General features: G+C 37.5%; 1 protein-coding gene across 1 annotated transcript; it reads right to left on the bottom strand.

Annotated features, from left to right (window-relative positions):
• Positions 1 to 19,022: 19,022 nt before the first annotated feature.
• Positions 19,023 to 20,366, bottom strand: LOC144353340 (caspase-8-like). Its single transcript, XM_085494463.1, has 5 exons — positions 20,308 to 20,366; positions 20,142 to 20,198; positions 19,445 to 19,537; positions 19,134 to 19,333; positions 19,023 to 19,049 (listed from the first exon to the last, which is right to left on the bottom strand). The coding sequence occupies exons 3-5, from the start codon at positions 19,476 to 19,478 to the stop codon at positions 19,023 to 19,025; spliced, it is 261 nt and encodes an 86-aa protein (XP_085350589.1). The 5' UTR covers positions 19,479 to 19,537; positions 20,142 to 20,198; positions 20,308 to 20,366.
• Between the last annotated feature and the right edge of the window lie 391 nt (positions 20,367 to 20,757).

Genomic DNA, 20,757 nt, shown 5'->3' with positions numbered 1-20,757 from the left:
GCCATATTATGGACATTGATTGTGGCAAGTATACCGCGCCATATTATGGAAGTTCATTTTGGCATGGATACCGCGCCATATTATGAACGTTAATTTTGGCATGGATATGATGCCACATTATGGACGTTAATTTTGGCATAGATACAGTGCCATATTATGGACGTTAATTTGGCATAGATACCGCGCCATATTATGGACGTTAATTTGGCATAGATACCGCGCCATATTATGGACGTTAATTTTGGCATAGATACCGCGCCATATTATGGACGTTAATTTTGGCATAGATACAGTGCCATATTATGGACCTTAATTTTGGCATGGATACCGTGCCATATTATGGATGTTAATTTGGCATAGATACCGCGCCATATTATGGACATTAATTTTGGCATAGATACCGTGCCATATTATGGACGTTAATTTTGGCATAGATACTGCGCCATATTATGGACGTTAATTTTATCACAGATACCGCGCCATATTATGGACGTTAATTTTGGCATAGATACCGTGCCATATTATGGACGTTAATTTGGCATAGATACCGTGCCATATTATGGATGTTAATTTGGCATAGATACCGCGCCATATTATGGACGTTAATTTTGGCATAGATACCGTGCCATATTATGGATGTTAATTTGGCATAGATACCGCGCCATATTATGGACGTTAATTTTGGCATAGATACCGTGCCATATTATGGATGTTAATTATGACATGGATACTGCGCCATATTATGGACGTTAATTTTGGCATGGATACTGCGCCATATTATGGATGTTAATTTGGCATAGATACCGCGCCATATTATGGACGTTAATTTTGGCATAGATACCGTGCCATATTATGGACGTTAATTTTGTCATAGATACAGTGCCATATTATGGACCTTAATTTTGGCATGGATACCGTGCCATATTATGGATGTTAATTTGGCATAGATACCGCGCCATATTATGGACGTTAATTTTGGCATAGATACCGTGCCATATTATGGACGTTAATTTTGGCATGGATACTGCGCCATATTATGGACGTTAATTTTTGCATGGATACCGCGCCATATTATGTACGGTAATTTTGACATGGATACCGCGCCATATTATGGACGTTAATTTTGGCATGGATACCGCGCCATATTATGGACGTTAATTTGGCATAGATACCGCGCCATATTATGGACGTTAATTTGGCATAGATACCGCGCCATATTATGGACGTTAACTTTATCACAGATACCGCGCCATATTATGGACGTTAATTTTGACATGGATATCGCGCCATATTATGGACGTTAATTATGGCATGGATACCGCGCCATATTATGAACGTTAATTTTTGCATGGATACCACACCATATTATGGACGTTAATTTGGCATAGATACCGCGCCATATTATGGACGTTAATTTTGACATGGATACCGCGCCATATTATGGACGTTAATTTTGGCATAGATACCACCCCATATTATGGATGTTATTTTTGGCATAGATACCTTGCCATATTATGGACGTTAATTTTGGCATGGATATTGCGCCATATTATGTACGTTAATTTTGGCATAGATACCGTGCCATATTATGGACGTTGATTTTGGCATGGATACCGCGCCATATTATGGACGTTAATTTTGACATGGATATGACGCCATATTATGGACGTTAATTTGGCATAGATACTGCACCATATTATGGATGTTAATTTTGGCATAGATACCGTGCCATATTATGGACGTTAATTTTGACATGGATACCGCGCCATATTATGGACGTTAATTTTGACATGGATACCGCGCCATATTATGGACGTTAATTTTGGCATGGATTCCGCGCCATATTATGGACGTTAATTTGGCATAGATACTGCACCATATTATGGATGTTAATTTTGGCATAGATACCGCGCCATATTATGTACGTTAATTTTGACATGGATACCGCGCCATATTATGGACGTTAATTTTGGCATGGATACCGCGCCATATTATGGACGTTAATTTGGCATAGATACCACGCCATATTATGGACGTTAATTTGGCATAGATACCGCGCCATATTATGGACGTTAATTTTATCACAGATACCGCGCCATATTATGGATGTTAATTTGGCATAGATACCGCGCCATATTATGGACGTTAATTTTATCACAGATACCGCGCCATATTATGGACGTTAATTTTGGCATAGATACCGTGCCATATTATGGACGTTAATTTGGCATAGATACCGTGCCATATTATGGATGTTAATTTGGCATAGATACCGCGCCATATTATGGACGTTAATTTTGGCATAGATACCGTGCCATATTATGGATGTTAATTTGGCATAGATACCGCGCCATATTATGGACGTTAATTTTGGCATAGATACCGTGCCATATTATGGATGTTAATTATGACATGGATACTGCGCCATATTATGGACGTTAATTTTGGCATGGATACTGCGCCATATTATGGATGTTAATTTGGCATAGATACCGCGCCATATTATGGACGTTAATTTTGGCATAGATACCGTGCCATATTATGGACGTTAATTTTGTCATAGATACAGTGCCATATTATGGACCTTAATTTTGGCATGGATACCGTGCCATATTATGGATGTTAATTTGGCATAGATACCGCGCCATATTATGGACGTTAATTTTGGCATAGATACCGTGCCATATTATGGACGTTAATTTTGGCATGGATACTGCGCCATATTATGGACGTTAATTTTTGCATGGATACCGCGCCATATTATGTACGGTAATTTTGACATGGATACGACGCCATATTATGGACGTTAATTTGGCATACATGTAAATACTGCACCATATTATGGATGTTAATTTTTTCAAAGATACCGTGCCATATTATGGACGTTAATTAGGCATAGATACCATGCCATATTATGGACATTAATTTTGGCATAGATACCGCGCCATATTATGGACGTTAATTTTGACATGGATACCGCGCCATATTATGTATGTTAATTTTGACATGGATACCGCGCCATATTATGAACGTTAATTTTGGCATGGATACCGCGCCATATTATGGACGTTAATTTGGCATAGATACCACGCCATATTATGGACGTTAATTTGGAATAGATACTGCGCCATATTATGGACGTTAATTTTATCACAGATACCGCGCCATATTATGGACGTTAATTTTGGCATAGATACCGTGCCATATTATGGACGTTAATTTGGCATAGATACCGTGCCATATTATGGATGTTAATTTGGCATAGATACCGCGCCATATTATGGACGTTAATTTTGGCATAGATACCGTGCCATATTATTAATGTTAATTTGGCATAGATACCGCGCCATATTTTAGACGTTAATTTTGGCACGGATACCGCGCCATATTATGGACGTTAATTTTGACATGGATACCGCATTGCATTATGGACGTTAATTTTGACATGGATACTGCGCCATATTATGGACATTAATTTTGGCACGGATACCGCGCCATATTATGGACATTGATTGTGGCAAGTATACCGCGCCATATTATGGAAGTTCATTTTGGCATGGATACCGCGCCATATTATGAACGTTAATTTTGGCATGGATATGATGCCACATTATGGACGTTAATTTTGGCATAGATACAGTGCCATATTATGGACGTTAATTTGGCATAGATACCGCGCCATATTATGGACGTTAATTTGGCATAGATACCGCGCCATATTATGGACGTTAATTTTGGCATAGATACCGCGCCATATTATGGACGTTAATTTTGGCATAGATACAGTGCCATATTATGGACCTTAATTTTGGCATGGATACCGTGCCATATTATGGATGTTAATTTGGCATAGATACCGCGCCATATTATGGACATTAATTTTGGCATAGATACCGTGCCATATTATGGACGTTAATTTTGGCATAGATACTGCGCCATATTATGGACGTTAATTTTATCACAGATACCGCGCCATATTATCTACGTTAATTTTGGCATAGATACCGTGCCATATTATGGACGTTAATTTGGCATAGATACCGTGCCATATTATGGATGTTAATTTGGCATAGATACCGCGCCATATTATGGACGTTAATTTTGGCATAGATACCGTGCCATATTATGGATGTTAATTTGGCATAGATACCGCGCCATATTATGGACGTTAATTTTGGCATAGATACCGTGCCATATTATGGATGTTAATTATGACATGGATACTGCGCCATATTATGGACGTTAATTTTGGCATGGATACTGCGCCATATTATGGATGTTAATTTGGCATAGATACCGCGCCATATTATGGACGTTAATTTTGGCATAGATACCGTGCCATATTATGGACGTTAATTTTGTCATAGATACAGTGCCATATTATGGACCTTAATTTTGGCATGGATACCGTGCCATATTATGGATGTTAATTTGGCATAGATACCGCGCCATATTATGGACGTTAATTTTGGCATAGATACCGTGCCATATTATGGACGTTAATTTTGGCATGGATACTGCGCCATATTATGGACGTTAATTTTTGCATGGATACCGCGCCATATTATGTACGGTAATTTTGACATGGATACCGCGCCATATTATGGACGTTAATTTTGGCATGGATACCGCGCCATATTATGGACGTTAATTTGGCATAGATACCGCGCCATATTATGGACGTTAATTTGGCATAGATACCGCGCCATATTATGGACGTTAACTTTATCACAGATACCGCGCCATATTATGGACGTTAATTTTGACATGGATATCGCGCCATATTATGGACGTTAATTATGGCATGGATACCGCGCCATATTATGAACGTTAATTTTTGCATGGATACCACGCCATATTATGGACGTTAATTTGGCATAGATACCGCGCCATATTATGGACGTTAATTTTGACATGGATACCGCGCCATATTATGGACGTTAGTTTTGGCATAGATACCACCCCATATTATGGATGTTATTTTTGGCATAGATACCTTGCCATATTATGGACGTTAATTTTGGCATGGATATTGCGCCATATTATGTACGTTAATTTTGGCATAGATACCGTGCCATATTATGGACGTTGATTTTGGCATGGATACCGCGCCATATTATGGACGTTAATTTTGACATGGATATGACGCCATATTATGGACGTTAATTTGGCATAGATACTGCACCATATTATGGATGTTAATTTTGGCATAGATACCGTGCCATATTATGGACGTTAATTTTGACATGGATACCGCGCCATATTATGGACGTTAATTTTGACATGGATACCGCGCCATATTATGGACGTTAATTTTGGCATGGATTCCGCGCCATATTATGGACGTTAATTTGGCATAGATACTGCACCATATTATGGATGTTAATTTTGGCATAGATACCGCGCCATATTATGTACGTTAATTTTGACATGGATACCGCGCCATATTATGGACGTTAATTTTGGCATGGATACCGCGCCATATTATGGACGTTAATTTGGCATAGATACCACGCCATATTATGGACGTTAATTTGGCATAGATACCGCGCCATATTATGGACGTTAATTTTATCACAGATACCGCGCCATATTATGGATGTTAATTTTGACATGGATATCGCGCCATATTATGGACGTTAATTATGGCATGGATACCGTGCCATATTATGAACGTTAATTATGGCATGGATACCGCGCCATATTATGAACGTTAATTTTTGCATGGATACCACGCCATATTATGGACGTTAATTTGGCATAGATACCGCGCCATATTATGGACGTTAATTTTGACATGGATACCGCGCCATATTATGGATGTTAATTTTGGCATACATACTGCCCCATATTATGGATGTTAATTTTGGCATAGATACCTTGCCATATTATGGACGTTAATTTTGGCATGGATACCGCACCATATTATGTACGTTAATTTTGGCATAGATACCGTGCCATATTATGGACGTTGATTTTGGCATGGATACCGTGCCATATTATGGACGTTAATTTTGACATGGATAGGACACCATATTATGGACGTTAATTTGGCATAGATACTGCACCATATTATGGATGTTAATTTTGGCATAGATACCGTGCCATATTATGGACGTTAATTTGGCATATATACCACGCCATATTATGGACATTAATTTTGGCATAGATACCGTGCCATATTATGGACATTAATTTTGGCATGGATACCGCGCCATATTATGGACGTTAATTTTGGCATAGATACCGCGCCATATTATGGACGTTAATTTTGACATGGATACCGCGCCATATTATGGATGTTAATTATGGCATAGATACCGCGCCATATTATGGACGTTAATTTTGGCATGGATACTGCGGCATATTATGGACGTTAATTTTGGCATGGATACAGCGCCATATTATGTACCTTAATTTTGACATGGATACCGCACCATATTATGGACGTTAATTTTGGCATGGATACCGCGCCATATTATGGACGTTAATTTGGCATAGATACCGCGCCATATTATGGACGTTAATTTGGCATAAATACCGCGCCATATTATGGACGTTAATTTTATCACAGATACCGCACCATATTATGGACGTTAATTTTGACATGGATATCGCGCCATATTATGGACGTTAATTATGGCATGGATACCGCGCCATATTATGAACGTTAATTTTTGCATGGATACCACGCCATATTATGGACGTTAATTTGGCATAGATACCGCGCCATATTATGGACGTTAATTTTGACATGGATACCACGCCATATTATGGACGTTAATTTTGGCATAGATACCGCCCCATATTATAGATGTTAATTTTGGCATAGATACCTTGCCATATTATGGACGTTAATTTTGTCATGGATACCGCGCCATATTATGGACGTTGATTTTGGCATGGATACTGCGCCATATTATGGACGTTAATTTTGACATGGATACGATGCCATATTATGTACGTTAATTTTGGCATAGATACCGTGCCATATTATGGACGTTGATTTTGGCATGGATACTGCGCCATATTATGGACGTTAATTTTGACATGGATACGATGCCATATTATGGACGTTAATTTGGCATAGATACTGCACCATATTATGGATGTTAATTTTGGCATAGATACCGTGCCATATTATGGACGTTAATTTGGCATAGACACCACGCCATATTATGGACATTAATTTTAGCATAGATACCGTGCCATATTATGGACATTAATTTTGGCATGGATACCGCGCCATATTATGGACGTTAATTTTGGCATAGATACCGCGCCATATTATGGACGTTAATTTTGACATGGATACCGCGCCATATTATGGACGTTTATTTTGGCATAGATACCGCGCCATATTATGGATGTTAATTTTGGCATAGATACATGTACATTGTACCTTGCCATATTATGGACGTTAATTTTGGCATGGATACCGCGCCATATTATGGACGTTAATTTTGGCATAGATACCGTGCCATATTATGAACGTTGATTTTGGCATGGATACTGCGCCATATTATGGACGTTAATTTTGACATGGATACGACGCCATATTATGGACGTTAATTTGGCACAGATACCGCACCATATTATGGACGTTAATTTTGGCATAGATACCGTGCCATATTATGGACATTAATTTTGGCATGGATACCGCGCCATATTATGGACGTTAATTTTGGCATAGATACCACGCCATATTATGGACGTTAATTTTGGCATGGACACCGTGCCATATTATGGACGTTAATTTTGGCATGGACACCGCGCCATATTATGGACGTTAATTTTGGCACGGATACCGCACCATATTATGGATGTTAATCTTGGCATGGATACCGCGCCATATTATGGACTTTGATTTTGGCATGGATACCACCCCATATTATGGACGTTAATTTTGGCATAGATACCGCGCCATATAATGGACGTTAATTTTGACATGGATATCGCGCCATATTATGAACGTTAATTTTGGCATGGATACGATGCCATATTATGGACGTTAATTTTGGCATAGATACCGTGCCATATTATGGATGTTAATTTTGGCATAGATACCGTGCCATATTATGGACGTTAATTTGGCATAGATACCACGCCATATTATGGACATTAATTTTGGCATAGATACCGTGCCATATTATGGACATTAATTTTGGCATGGATACCGCGCCATATTATGGACGTTAATTTTGGCATAGATACCGCGCCATATTATGGACGTTAATTTTGACATGGATACCGCGCCATATTATGGACGTTAATTATGGCATAGATACCGCGCCATATTATGGACGTTAATTTTGGCATGGATACTGCGCCATATTATGGACGTTAATTTTGGCATGGATACAGCGCCATATTATGTACCTTAATTTTGACATGGATACCGCACCATATTATGGACGTTAATTTTGGCATGGATACCGCGCCATATTATGGACGTTAATTTGGCATAGATACCGCGCCATATTATGGACGTTAATTTGGCATAAATACCGCGCCATATTATGGACGTTAATTTTATCACAGATACCGCGCCATATTATGGACGTTAATTTTGACATGGATATCGCGCCATATTATGGACGTTAATTATGGCATGGATACCGCGCCATATTATGAACGTTAATTTTTGCATGGATACCACGCCATATTATGGACGTTAATTTGGCATAGATACCGCGCCATATTATGGACGTTAATTTTGACATGGATACCACGCCATATTATGGACGTTAATTTTGGCATAGATACCGCCCCATATTATAGATGTTAATTTTGGCATAGATACCTTGCCATATTATGGACGTTAATTTTGGCATGGATACCGCGCCATATTATGTACGTTAATTTTGGCATAGATACCGTGCCATATTATGGACGTTGATTTTGGCATGGATACTGCGCCATATTATGGACGTTAATCTTGACATGGATACGATGCCATATTATGGACGTTAATTTGGCATAGATACTGCACCATATTATGGATGTTAATTTTGGCATAGATACCGTGCCATATTATGGACGTTAATTTGGCATAGACACCACGCCATATTATGGACATTAATTTTAGCATAGATACCGTGCCATATTATGGACATTAATTTTGGCATGGATACCGCGCCATATTATGGACGTTAATTTTGGCATAGATACCGCGCCATATTATGGACGTTAATTTTGACATGGATACCGCGCCATATTATGGACGTTTATTTTGGCATAGATACCGCGCCATATTATGGATGTTAATTTTGGCATAGATACATGTACCTTGCCATATTATGGACGTTAATTTTGGCATGGATACCGCGCCATATTATGGACGTTAATTTTGGCATAGATACCGTGCCATATTATGAACGTTGATTTTGGCATGGATACTGCGCCATATTATGGACGTTAATTTTGACATGGATACGACGCCATATTATGGACGTTAATTTGGCACAGATACCGCACCATATTATGGACGTTAATTTTGGCATAGATACCGTGCCATATTATGAACGTTAATTTGGCATAGATACCGCGCCATATTATGGACGTTAATTTTGGCATAGATACCGTGCCATATTATGGACATTAATTTTGGCATGGATACCGCGCCATATTATGGACGTTAATTTTGGCATAGATACCGCGCCATATTATGGACGTTAATTTTGGCATGGACACCGTGCCATATTATGGACGTTAATTTTGGCATGGACACCGCGCCATATTATGGACGTTAATTTTGGCACGGATACCGCACCATATTATGGACGTTAATCTTGGCATGGATACCGCGCCATATTATGGACGTTAATTTTGACATGGATACGATGCCATATTATGGACGTTAATTTGGCACAGATACCGCACCATATTATGGACGTTAATTTTGGCATAGATACCGTGCCATATTATGAACGTTAATTTGGCATAGATACATGTACCGCGCCATATTATGGACGTTAATTTTGGCATAGATACCGTGCCATATTATGGACATTAATTTTGGCATGGATACCGCGCCATATTATGGACGTTAATTTTGGCATAGATACCGCGCCATATTATGGACGTTAATTTTGGCATGGACACCGTGCCATATTATGGACGTTAATTTTGGCATGGACACCGCGCCATATTATGGACGTTAATTTTGGCACGGATACTGCACCATATTATGGACGTTAATCTTGGCATGGATACCGCGCCATATTATGGACTTTGATTTTGGCATGGATACCACCCCATATTATGGACGTTAATTTTGGCATAGATACCGCGCCATATAATGGACGTTAATTTTGACATGGATATCGCGCCATATTATGAACGTTAATTTTGGCATGGATACGATGCCATATTATGGACGTTAATTTTGGCATAGATACCGTGCCATATTATGGACGTTAATTTTGGCATAGATACCGTGCCATATTATGGACGTTAATTTTGGCATAGATACCGTGCCATATTATGGACGTTAATTTTGACATAGATACCGCGCCATATTATGGACGCTAATTTTGGCATGGACACCGCGCCATATTATGGACTTTGATTTTGGCATGGATACCACCCCATATTATGGACGTTAATTTTGGCATAGATACCGCGCCATATAATGGACGTTAATTTTGACATGGATATCGTGCCATATTATGGACGTTAATTTTGGCATGGATACCGCGCCATATTATGTACGTTAATTTTGGCATAGATACCGTGCCATATTATGGACGTTAATTTTGGCATAGATACCGTGCCATATTATGGACATTGATTTTGGCATGGATACTGCGCCATATTATGGACGTTAATTTTGACATGGATACGATGCCATATTATGGACGTTAATTTGGCATAGATACTGCACCATATTATGGATGTTAATTTTGGCATAGATACCGTGCCATATTATGGACGTTAATTTGGCATAGACACCACGCCATATTATGGACATTAATTTTAGCATAGATACCGTGCCATATTATGGACATTAATTTTGGCATGGATACCGCGCCATATTATGGACGTTAATTTTGGCATAGATACCGCGCCATATTATGGACGTTAATTTTGACATGGATACCGCGCCATATTATGGACGTTTATTTTGGCATAGATACCGCGCCATATTATGGATGTTAATTTTGGCATAGATACATGTACCTTGCCATATTATGGACGTTAATTTTGGCATGGATACCGCGCCATATTATGGACGTTAATTTTGGCATAGATACCGTGCCATATTATGAACGTTGATTTTGGCATGGATACTGCTCCATATTATGGACGTTAATTTTGACATGGATACGACGCCATATTATGGACGTTAATTTGGCACAGATACCGCACCATATTATGGACGTTAATTTTGGCATAGATACCGTGCCATATTATGAACGTTAATTTGGCATAGATACCGCGCCATATTATGGACGTTAATTTTGGCATAGATACCGTGCCATATTATGGACATTAATTTTGGCATGGATACCGCGCCATATTATGGACGTTAATTTTGGCATAGATACCGCGCCATATTATGGACGTTAATTTTGGCATGGACACCGTGCCATATTATGGACGTTAATTTTGGCATGGACACCGCGCCATATTATGGACGTTAATTTTGGCACGGATACCGCACCATATTATGGACGTTAATCTTGGCATGGATACCGCGCCATATTATGGACTTTGATTTTGGCATGGATACCACCCCATATTATGGACGTTAATTTTGGCATAGATACCGCGCCATATAATGGACGTTAATTTTGACATGGATATCGCGCCATATTATGAACGTTAATTTTGGCATGGATACGATGCCATATTATGGACGTTAATTTTGGCATAGATACCGTGCCATATTATGGACGTTAATTTTGACATAGATACCGCGCCATATTATGGACGCTAATTTTGGCATGGACACCGCGCCATATTATGGACGTTAGATTTGTTATGGATACCGTGCCATATTATGGACGTTAATTTTGGCATGGATACCGCGCCATATTATGGACGTTAATTTTGGCACGGATACCGCACCATATTATGGACGTTAATCTTGGCATGGATACCGCGCCATATTATGGACTTTGATTTTGGCATGGATACCACCCCATATTATGGACGTTAATTTTGGCATAGATACCGCGCCATATAATGGACGTTAATTTTGACATGGATATCGCGCCATATTATGAACGTTAATTTTGGCATGGATACGATGCCATATTATGGACGTTAATTTTGGCATAGATACCGTGCCATATTATGGACGTTAATTTTGGCATAGATACCGTGCCATATTATGGACGTTAATTTTGGCATAGATACCGTGCCATATTATGGACGTTAATTTTGACATAGATACTGCGCCATATTATGGACGCTAATTTTGGCATGGACACCGCGCCATATTATGGACGTTAGATTTGTTATGGATACCGTGCCATATTATGGACGTTAATTTTGGCATAGATACCGTGCCATATTATGGACGTTAATTTTGGCATAGATACCGTGCCATATTATGGACGTTAATTTTGGCATAGATACCGTGCCATATTATGGACGTTAATTTTGACATAGATACTGCGCCATATTATGGACGCTAATTTTGGCATGGACACCGCGCCATATTATGGACGTTAGATTTGTTATGGATACCGTGCCATATTATGGACGTTAATTTTGGCACGGATACCGCGCCATATTATGGCATATATTTTTGAAACACAATATTGTTATCAAATTTCAACCCTATTTAATATGCCGTTACATGTTAAGCCTATTTATGTTTGTTCGTACTTTGTGAAAACGGCGTAATTATCATTTAGTTTTAATTCGTGCGTTGTAAATAAAGCGTTTTTATGTTTGTTAACAACTTGTATGTTGCAAGTAGGTAAATTATATGTTTTTATTTATAACTCTTATGTTGTAAGTACGGCGTTTTTATGTTTATTTACTATCTTAATTTGTGCGTTGCGAGCACGACGTAGTTACAATTTAGTTCTAACCGACACGTTGCAAGTACGGCATAATTATGTTTATTTAATACCTTGACGTTACAGTCACTACGTATTTATATTTATTCACTTATAAGTCGATTTATTAATGAGGAAATATAATTAAGCCGTACTTGCGTTTTTGACGTAATCACACAAAATATCACTAGCACTTGAAATCCTCCAAATTCCTGTTTTATAGAACTTTTTTACAATAACATATACAGTACAGTAACATATAGCACAAAGCTGTTTCGTGTTGCCATGGAAATATAATTTCATTATTGTACATAAACTAATTATTAATGTCAAATGTCATTGTGACTGATCACTTACATTTTTTTTTAACTTTTCAGGTGAATTCTTTCTTCCCAGTGGTCATTTAGCGGGCGAACATGTGTGTTAAACTGGTATTTCTGTCCAAATTATGTGTATTAAACATGACAAAGATGTATTCCGACATTGTACTACATTCAGAACACCTACTGATTAGTATGATCACCATGGGAAAGGATAAATCAGTTGTTATGGCAACACATATGGAAATATTAGAGCACTGATGCACTAATGTTCTGTTCAATGACGTCAACAATTTTTTTGGCTTGTTCAGTCGAAGGTCGTGCAGATATGAACCAAATGAATACAACTTTGCCAGAATTTCTGTTTCAAACCAGATTTCAAACCAGTTAGTATAATGATTGACTTTCTATGAATAAAACGGTAGATTTAATGTCACACATCACGTGATACTAAAACTTGCAAGTTGTTTACAGAGGATTTTTCTCTCATTCTTGATTTCTGTGCAGCCAACAATGCAATTCTGTGCAGCCATCAGTTGTATGAGAAACTCAGGAAGTCAACAGTCGGGTCATATGTACTATTCTCATAACACTAAATATAACTTAACACCTATAACTAACCGTTATAGGACAGATTAGATTAAAGTGCCTGAAAAATGCTTTTACATCACATTTACAGATTTGTGACTGTTAACACTTGTCTGAATGTTAGTTTTAACACAACATGTCTGTTTGGTCAAGCATCAATGTCACTAATCTAACAGGAATCATTGCGAGTTTCCACTGCACCATGAGGTGGGTTGCATTCTTTCTACTATTATGGCAATGACAATGTCCGATGCAACACACAAGGTACATGTATTTATGCGCGTAAGCGTCTTCTAATAATAAACATAAACATTGCAGCCCCCGCCCCCTGTTTGACCAAACCCCACAAAAAGAAGTTCGCTAAATCTTTCTGGATTTTGGCCATTCGCATGATGTATCCTTGGAAGGAAAAGATGTACAACTCAGTACGCATGTCTGTCAATACTCCCCCTGTACTGTATTTGTGCATACTTTGCGATACCCTTGTAATAACTTCATATTATTTCTAGAACTAGTAATTAATAGTATATTCTTTATCAAGCCGTTCACATTTATCTGGCATTTACAAGTCTCGGGTGGAAGAGTTACAGTCAAACTTTGGCATCTCAGAAGTCGTTGTACCTCAGGAAACGTTCCAGTTTATTCATCCTTGGTAACTTGTAGCATTTTTCTTTTTCGCTCCTGCAGGTTGTCAAGCTCCGCTCGCCAATCTAGACCACCAGGCGTCCCGCTCACTCCACTCAGCTTTTGCTTCTGGTTCATTGCGCAACATTACAACTCAATGGCGTCCATTCTTCCTCTTCTGTCGTTTCTTTTGCATCCAGCCAGTTCCGGCCACAACACGAACGATTATTCGCTACACACAGTTCCTCGCCCGCTCGTTTTCATGCACGGCATCTATCCGCAACTACCTCAACGGCGTTCCAAAACCATACAGTTCGGCGAACGGGTTCTACACATTCCCATCCTGGCTATCCCTGGCTCCGCCCTCTGCCCAGTATCAGCCTACAAGCAGATGGTGGACATGTTGCCAGCACCTTCAGAAGCTCCCCTGTTCCTTGCGTCGTCATCTACCGGCAGACTGCATCCTTTGACCTACCAGTCTTTTGTTCGACATCTGCGATCATTGCTCAGCTCCACAGGGCTGGACCCAAACAGCTACTCCGGTCACAGCTTTCTTCGCGGAGGTGCCTCCTTCGAATTTCAGTCGGGTGCAGGCCCTGAAGCAATTAAAGCGCAAGGCGACTGGCGCTCACAAGCTTACCTGCTCTACATGGAATCTTCATTCGGTCGTCGCCTCAGGACGACTTCATGCATTGGCGCTGCTATCAAGTCTGGCCAAGTAGATCTGACAGTTTGAACATTTGCTTTTGGCGGCTTTCATTTTTTGGCCTTTTAATGCTGTATTTCACTGTACGCCAGAAATGTAATTTTAGATTCAACAGAATTAAACTAACTTTTTATTTTCGTTTGCCGCCAATTCGCTTGAGTCAGGTTCGTTCTTTGCCAGTGAATAATTGTTGTATTTTGTAGGCAGTTCAAAATTGTTAATTATTCATTTGCATACTTTTCATTTGCATAGCTTCGTTAGTTTGTTTAATTCCTCCACTGCGCATGATTCTTGTAGCCAATTCGCTTCGTTCTGTTTACATGCACTGTTTACATCGCACGCTGTTCGTGCCCAGTCATTTCTGTTTGGGTTATTTTCACCCACCCACCCACCCATTTTTTCTCGCAGTCATGCCAGCTCGCTTTTCTATCATTTTGTATTAGTATCACACTTTGTTTTGTTCTTGTTTTTGAGTGCTTTTTATCGTTTTGTCACAGTTCTGTTTTTGCCTTTTAACGCTGTATTTCACTGTACGCCAGAAATGTAATTTTAGATTCAACAGAATTAAACTAACTTTTTATTTTCTTTTGCCGCCAATTCGCTTGAGTCGGGTTCGTTCTTTGCCAGTGAATAATAAAACAAGATGCGACACACAAGTTATTTATTCACCCTTGAATGTACCCCATTGATGGTATTTTCGGACGAGACACTCAACAATCACTTATTTTTGCAGTCATTATTATTTTTGTTGTCTTCTGTGAGAAATGTCCCATGAGTTAGACTAAATGCCGCCTTATCATGAGACTTCCTTTAGGTACAATTCAGAATGGTTGTGGGTCCCATTTATGAAAAAGCTACTCAAGACGAGCAGGGTTACCATAGCAATGTACAGAACTGTGTATTTCCATCTTATTTAATAAGATGCCAATTCACTGACTCACTGGAGATTCATACTACAGATTAAATCATATTATTATACATCTGTCACCGCAACGCCATAAGTTACAGCGTGCCATAATTTTGCTGTAATGCATTGGGTATTACAGGTATCATCCTACAATATCAGAAAATGCTAATTCTGAATATAAACGATTACACGCGTATAAACATTGCAGCCCCCCCCCCCACCCCCAGTTTGACCAAACCCCACAAAAAGAAGTTCGCTAAATCTTTCTGGATTTTGGCCATTCGCATGATGTATCCTTGGAAGGAAAAGATGTATGTACTCCCCCTGTACTGTCTTCGTGCATACTTTGTGATACCCTTGTAATAATCTCATATTATTTCTAGAACAAGTAATTAATAGTATATTCTTTAGTATGTTATTAGGAAACCTTTTTCTAAGTGACATCGCCATGGTTTTGTATATTGTAGAATTGTGACAGGTCAAAACAACAAAAGAACACAGCAATATAGCTGCAGCCATTGAGGGCATAGTTCACCATGAGCCACTTAATCACACAGACCTCCCTGTCAGCGTACTAGAATGAAAATAGATGATAAATAGAGACATTGTCCACAATAAATAGTGTGCAATATCATTGCAGTACTTTTTTTTAATTCACAGATATACATGTACTTACACCAGGCTATATTTCAATAAAAATACAGAAATAATTGACTACGCAGTAATCAAAAATCACTTCCTGGTCCCATTAAATTTATATTGTGCAAAATTGTAACAACTTTTAAGAACAGACTACTTTCACTGGAATAAATTTTCGCTGAAAAGACTTCTTGGGTATTTTGTATGGAATTTATTTTCACTGATTTTTGGTGAGTTGAATGTAAAATATAGGAAAAAAGGTATATTTGCTAGATTTTATTTTCACTGAATCATCCCTTCAGTAAAAATAGACAAAATAATTCCAAGCAAAAATAGAGTATCTCACAGTATCAATACATTTATGTAACAGGTGAGCTATTTAGAAAAAAAAAATATTTGTGTAAAGACATACATGTAGCTCAAAAAAAATGTATAAATCTTTTGTGGCGGTGTGGCAATCGTGTAGTTTAATTATCAAAAAATATTTATGCTTGCTTTATTTTCAATCATTTTAAACACTTTGTATATTGTGAAATGCCACTGTATTTTAGTTTTAATAAAAATAGTCCCTATTTTCGAGTTTTTTTTCTCCAATGTTTTTGAAGTAATCAGTACCAGATGTTGTATAGAACATAACAAAATTCTTAAAAACTTGGCAGAACTATTACAAACTTGTCTATTGAAAACATAACAAATATATGAATAGATAACAAACTAAAAATTATCTGAGCATTTTGCATGGAAAATAGAAAAAAGTCATAATTACATATAAACAAGCATCTTCTCAGCTGAGATACCGCCGCTGTTAGCAATGCACGTTTCAATTAAAAAACTGAAGATATCATTAGAAAATGAACAACTCAGAGAAAGGTCTACCTGTGGTGCCTATATGTATAGTATCAAAGCAATTGGACTTGCGGTTTTTAACAAGAAGTTGAAAATATCACTTCACACCAAAAATGAAAAAAAAAATCATAAAAATTAGAGAATTAAAGATATCATGAAATGAATAAATCTAAGAGAGGTCTACCCAAGGTACAAATACACTGAGTATCAAAGCAATAAGAATTGTAGTTTTCAAGAAGAAGTTGAAAAGGTAAAAAGTTGATGCAGACGAAGAACAATCGCTCATATAATAAGCTCTGCTCGACAAAGTCAACAGCAGAGCTAAAAATTAATGTTCAAGTTTCTCAAATAATACTACATGTACTGTATTAATCTCATTGTTCCTTACAGAATAAAAAAACATGAATTGTATAAAAAGTCCACAAAAATAATAGTACAGCAACATATCTAAGCAAAATTTGGCAAGCAAACTACAAGCCAATATGTTCCTCAATTAATATTACATGTACTGTATTAATCTCATTGTCCCTTACAGAATGAGATAACATGAATTGTATAAAAGTTCCACAAAAATAATAGTACAGCAACATATCTAAGCAAAATGTGGCAAGAAAACTACTAGCCATTGTGTTCCTCAATTAAAGCGGGGGAGTCGTCACCTGTGCATGTGTCAGATGGCTATAGTGTGTCTTTGTTTACAAACAAGTGTCTACCCATGAGCCTTTGCGTTTTTAGCACGTGTTGTTATCGTCGCTTGGGACTCAATTCCTGCACGTGTGCAGATGACGATCCTCTCGCTTTTATACTACATGTACTGTATTAATCTCATTGTACTTCATGGAATAAAATAACATGAATAGTATAAAAGCTCACAAGAAATAATAAAAGTTTCTAACTGCAGTTAGACAGTTGAAAATATCATTTTTCACCAACCAAAATATTTACTGAAAGTAGAAAATAAAACTTGTTGACACGAAATGAAAAAAAAATTAATCAGATCCAAGAAATCTGCATATAAAATTTTAAATTAGTCATTGAAAATACAAGTAAATTCATTCACTGTCGGGTATGCTAATACATTAGAACTGACCTGCCTGCTTTTAACTTGAAATTACAGGTTGCCATGACACTGACCTGAGGCCACAGCATCATGCAATCACAGAGGTCAAATTAATTTTGTTTTGTAATAAAGTCAACAGCTGCCATTATATTTTACATCACTGTAGATGGACAGGAAACTGGCTGGATGTAATTATAAACTCACTGGAACAAGAATCAAGTGATGAAGTGTGCTGCTCTAGCTCTCAACCATCCAAACAGATCTTCAGTACTTGTTTGTTAACAACCATATAAATCAACAAGAGATAATTTGGCTTCAGTCACATCTTTGGTTCACTTCCATGAATCTAGAAACAAGTATAAATCAGTGATCAAGGGAGTAATTAAGTAAATCAAATAAAAATTATTACCTAATTCCAGACAATATTTACCTTTGATACAAATCTCTCCACCAGATCATTCCTCCTTATATGCTTTAATAATTCTTCCAACTTTTCTGTGTTGTCATTGCTGATTATGGTTTGTTCACACAAAGATTCAAACACATCAGATGCAGTTTTCATTTTCTCTAAACGCCCCTTTGGTATAAACTCCAAAACACCACTATGCTCTTTCAATGATTTCAAGTCATCTGTAAAAAGTGCCACAAGTCAATAAAAGCATGATAAATTTCAATGTTGATTCCCTCAATCTGGTAAATTAGAACTAGCATGTTGATAAGTAAATGTGATTATTAATTTACCTTCCCCTATTTCCTCTGCAATTTTAAAGAGCATGTCTCTGAATTCTGTTTCTTTTGAAACTGCTGGATTCTTTGACGATGAGGCACCTTCTTCTATAGTGACAATAACAAACAATTCAAGTGAATAGCCATGATGACTACTAGTATTTTAAACTGTGGATCTTGAGGCATAATAAAAATGTTTTTTGATATGACGCATTATTAAAATTATTGAACTGGGAAATGCTTTACAAATAAATTAAAGCCATATATGTTTAATATACACAATCATTATAGCATAATTCATGTGTCAATTCATTAATTATTCTACTTCATACTGAACTGACTAATCCTAATTAAACATACCATCAATATGATACCAACTATCAGTACAATCAATCCACACTTGTGATATATCTACACTATACTAAATAAGTACACAGCAAACACTGAACTCACTTTACACTATGATACTAGCTGTAAGTACAGACTTTACATACATAGTACTGATCACATCATACCAACAACATGCTATCAGTACAATCCATCCACACTTGATATATCTACACTATACTGAAGACTGTACCTACATAGCATTGATCACACCACACATGCATATATTAGTTCAAACAAAAACAAAACCACTCAAACAGTATGGTATTTGTGAAAATCATCAACAAAACCATCAATCATTCACTGAATTATGTACTATACTCACCGTTTTCAGTATCTGGGAGTCTTGCACGTTTAGCGGGCTGGTTAGGTGTTTCTGCACCTGCAATTATTACAAACAATAAACACACAAATTTAGATATTAAGATAAGGAGGTGCAAATGACATCAACAAAACCATCAATCGTTCACTGAATTATGTACTATACTCACCGTTTTCAGTATCTGGGAGTCATGCTTGTTTAGCGGGCTGGTTAGGTGTTTCTGCACCTGCAATTATTACAAACAATAAACACAATTTTAGATATTAAGATAAGGAGGTGCAAATGACAAAGTACACAGCATATGGAGATGCAAATGACATCATCAAAACCATCAAATCATCATGATGATTAAATAAACTATGTAAAACTATGTACATATATTCATTATTGACATATTCTCTGTATATTGGCCATGTATGGATAGTATGATGTAAAGCTGATTCAATTTTGATTCATAATTTGACTATAAAACTAGCAGCCTGTCAGCTGATATAGCTCTACTGTTTGTGATGCATGATCTGAAAGCAATGACTAAGAAGCAATTTAAACTTAATGCTAGCTGCATTAATATTTCAAGACACCAACTTTCTTGATTTTGTTGCAGAGAATATTTCACTAA

Source organism: Saccoglossus kowalevskii, chromosome 20 (genome assembly GCF_978046115.1).
Source record: "Saccoglossus kowalevskii chromosome 20, keSacKowa6.1, whole genome shotgun sequence".
Classification (NCBI taxonomy): domain Eukaryota; kingdom Metazoa; phylum Hemichordata; class Enteropneusta; family Harrimaniidae; genus Saccoglossus; species Saccoglossus kowalevskii.
The sequence above is the reverse complement of the archived record's forward strand: the minus strand, read 5'-3'. Positions and strand labels throughout refer to the sequence as shown.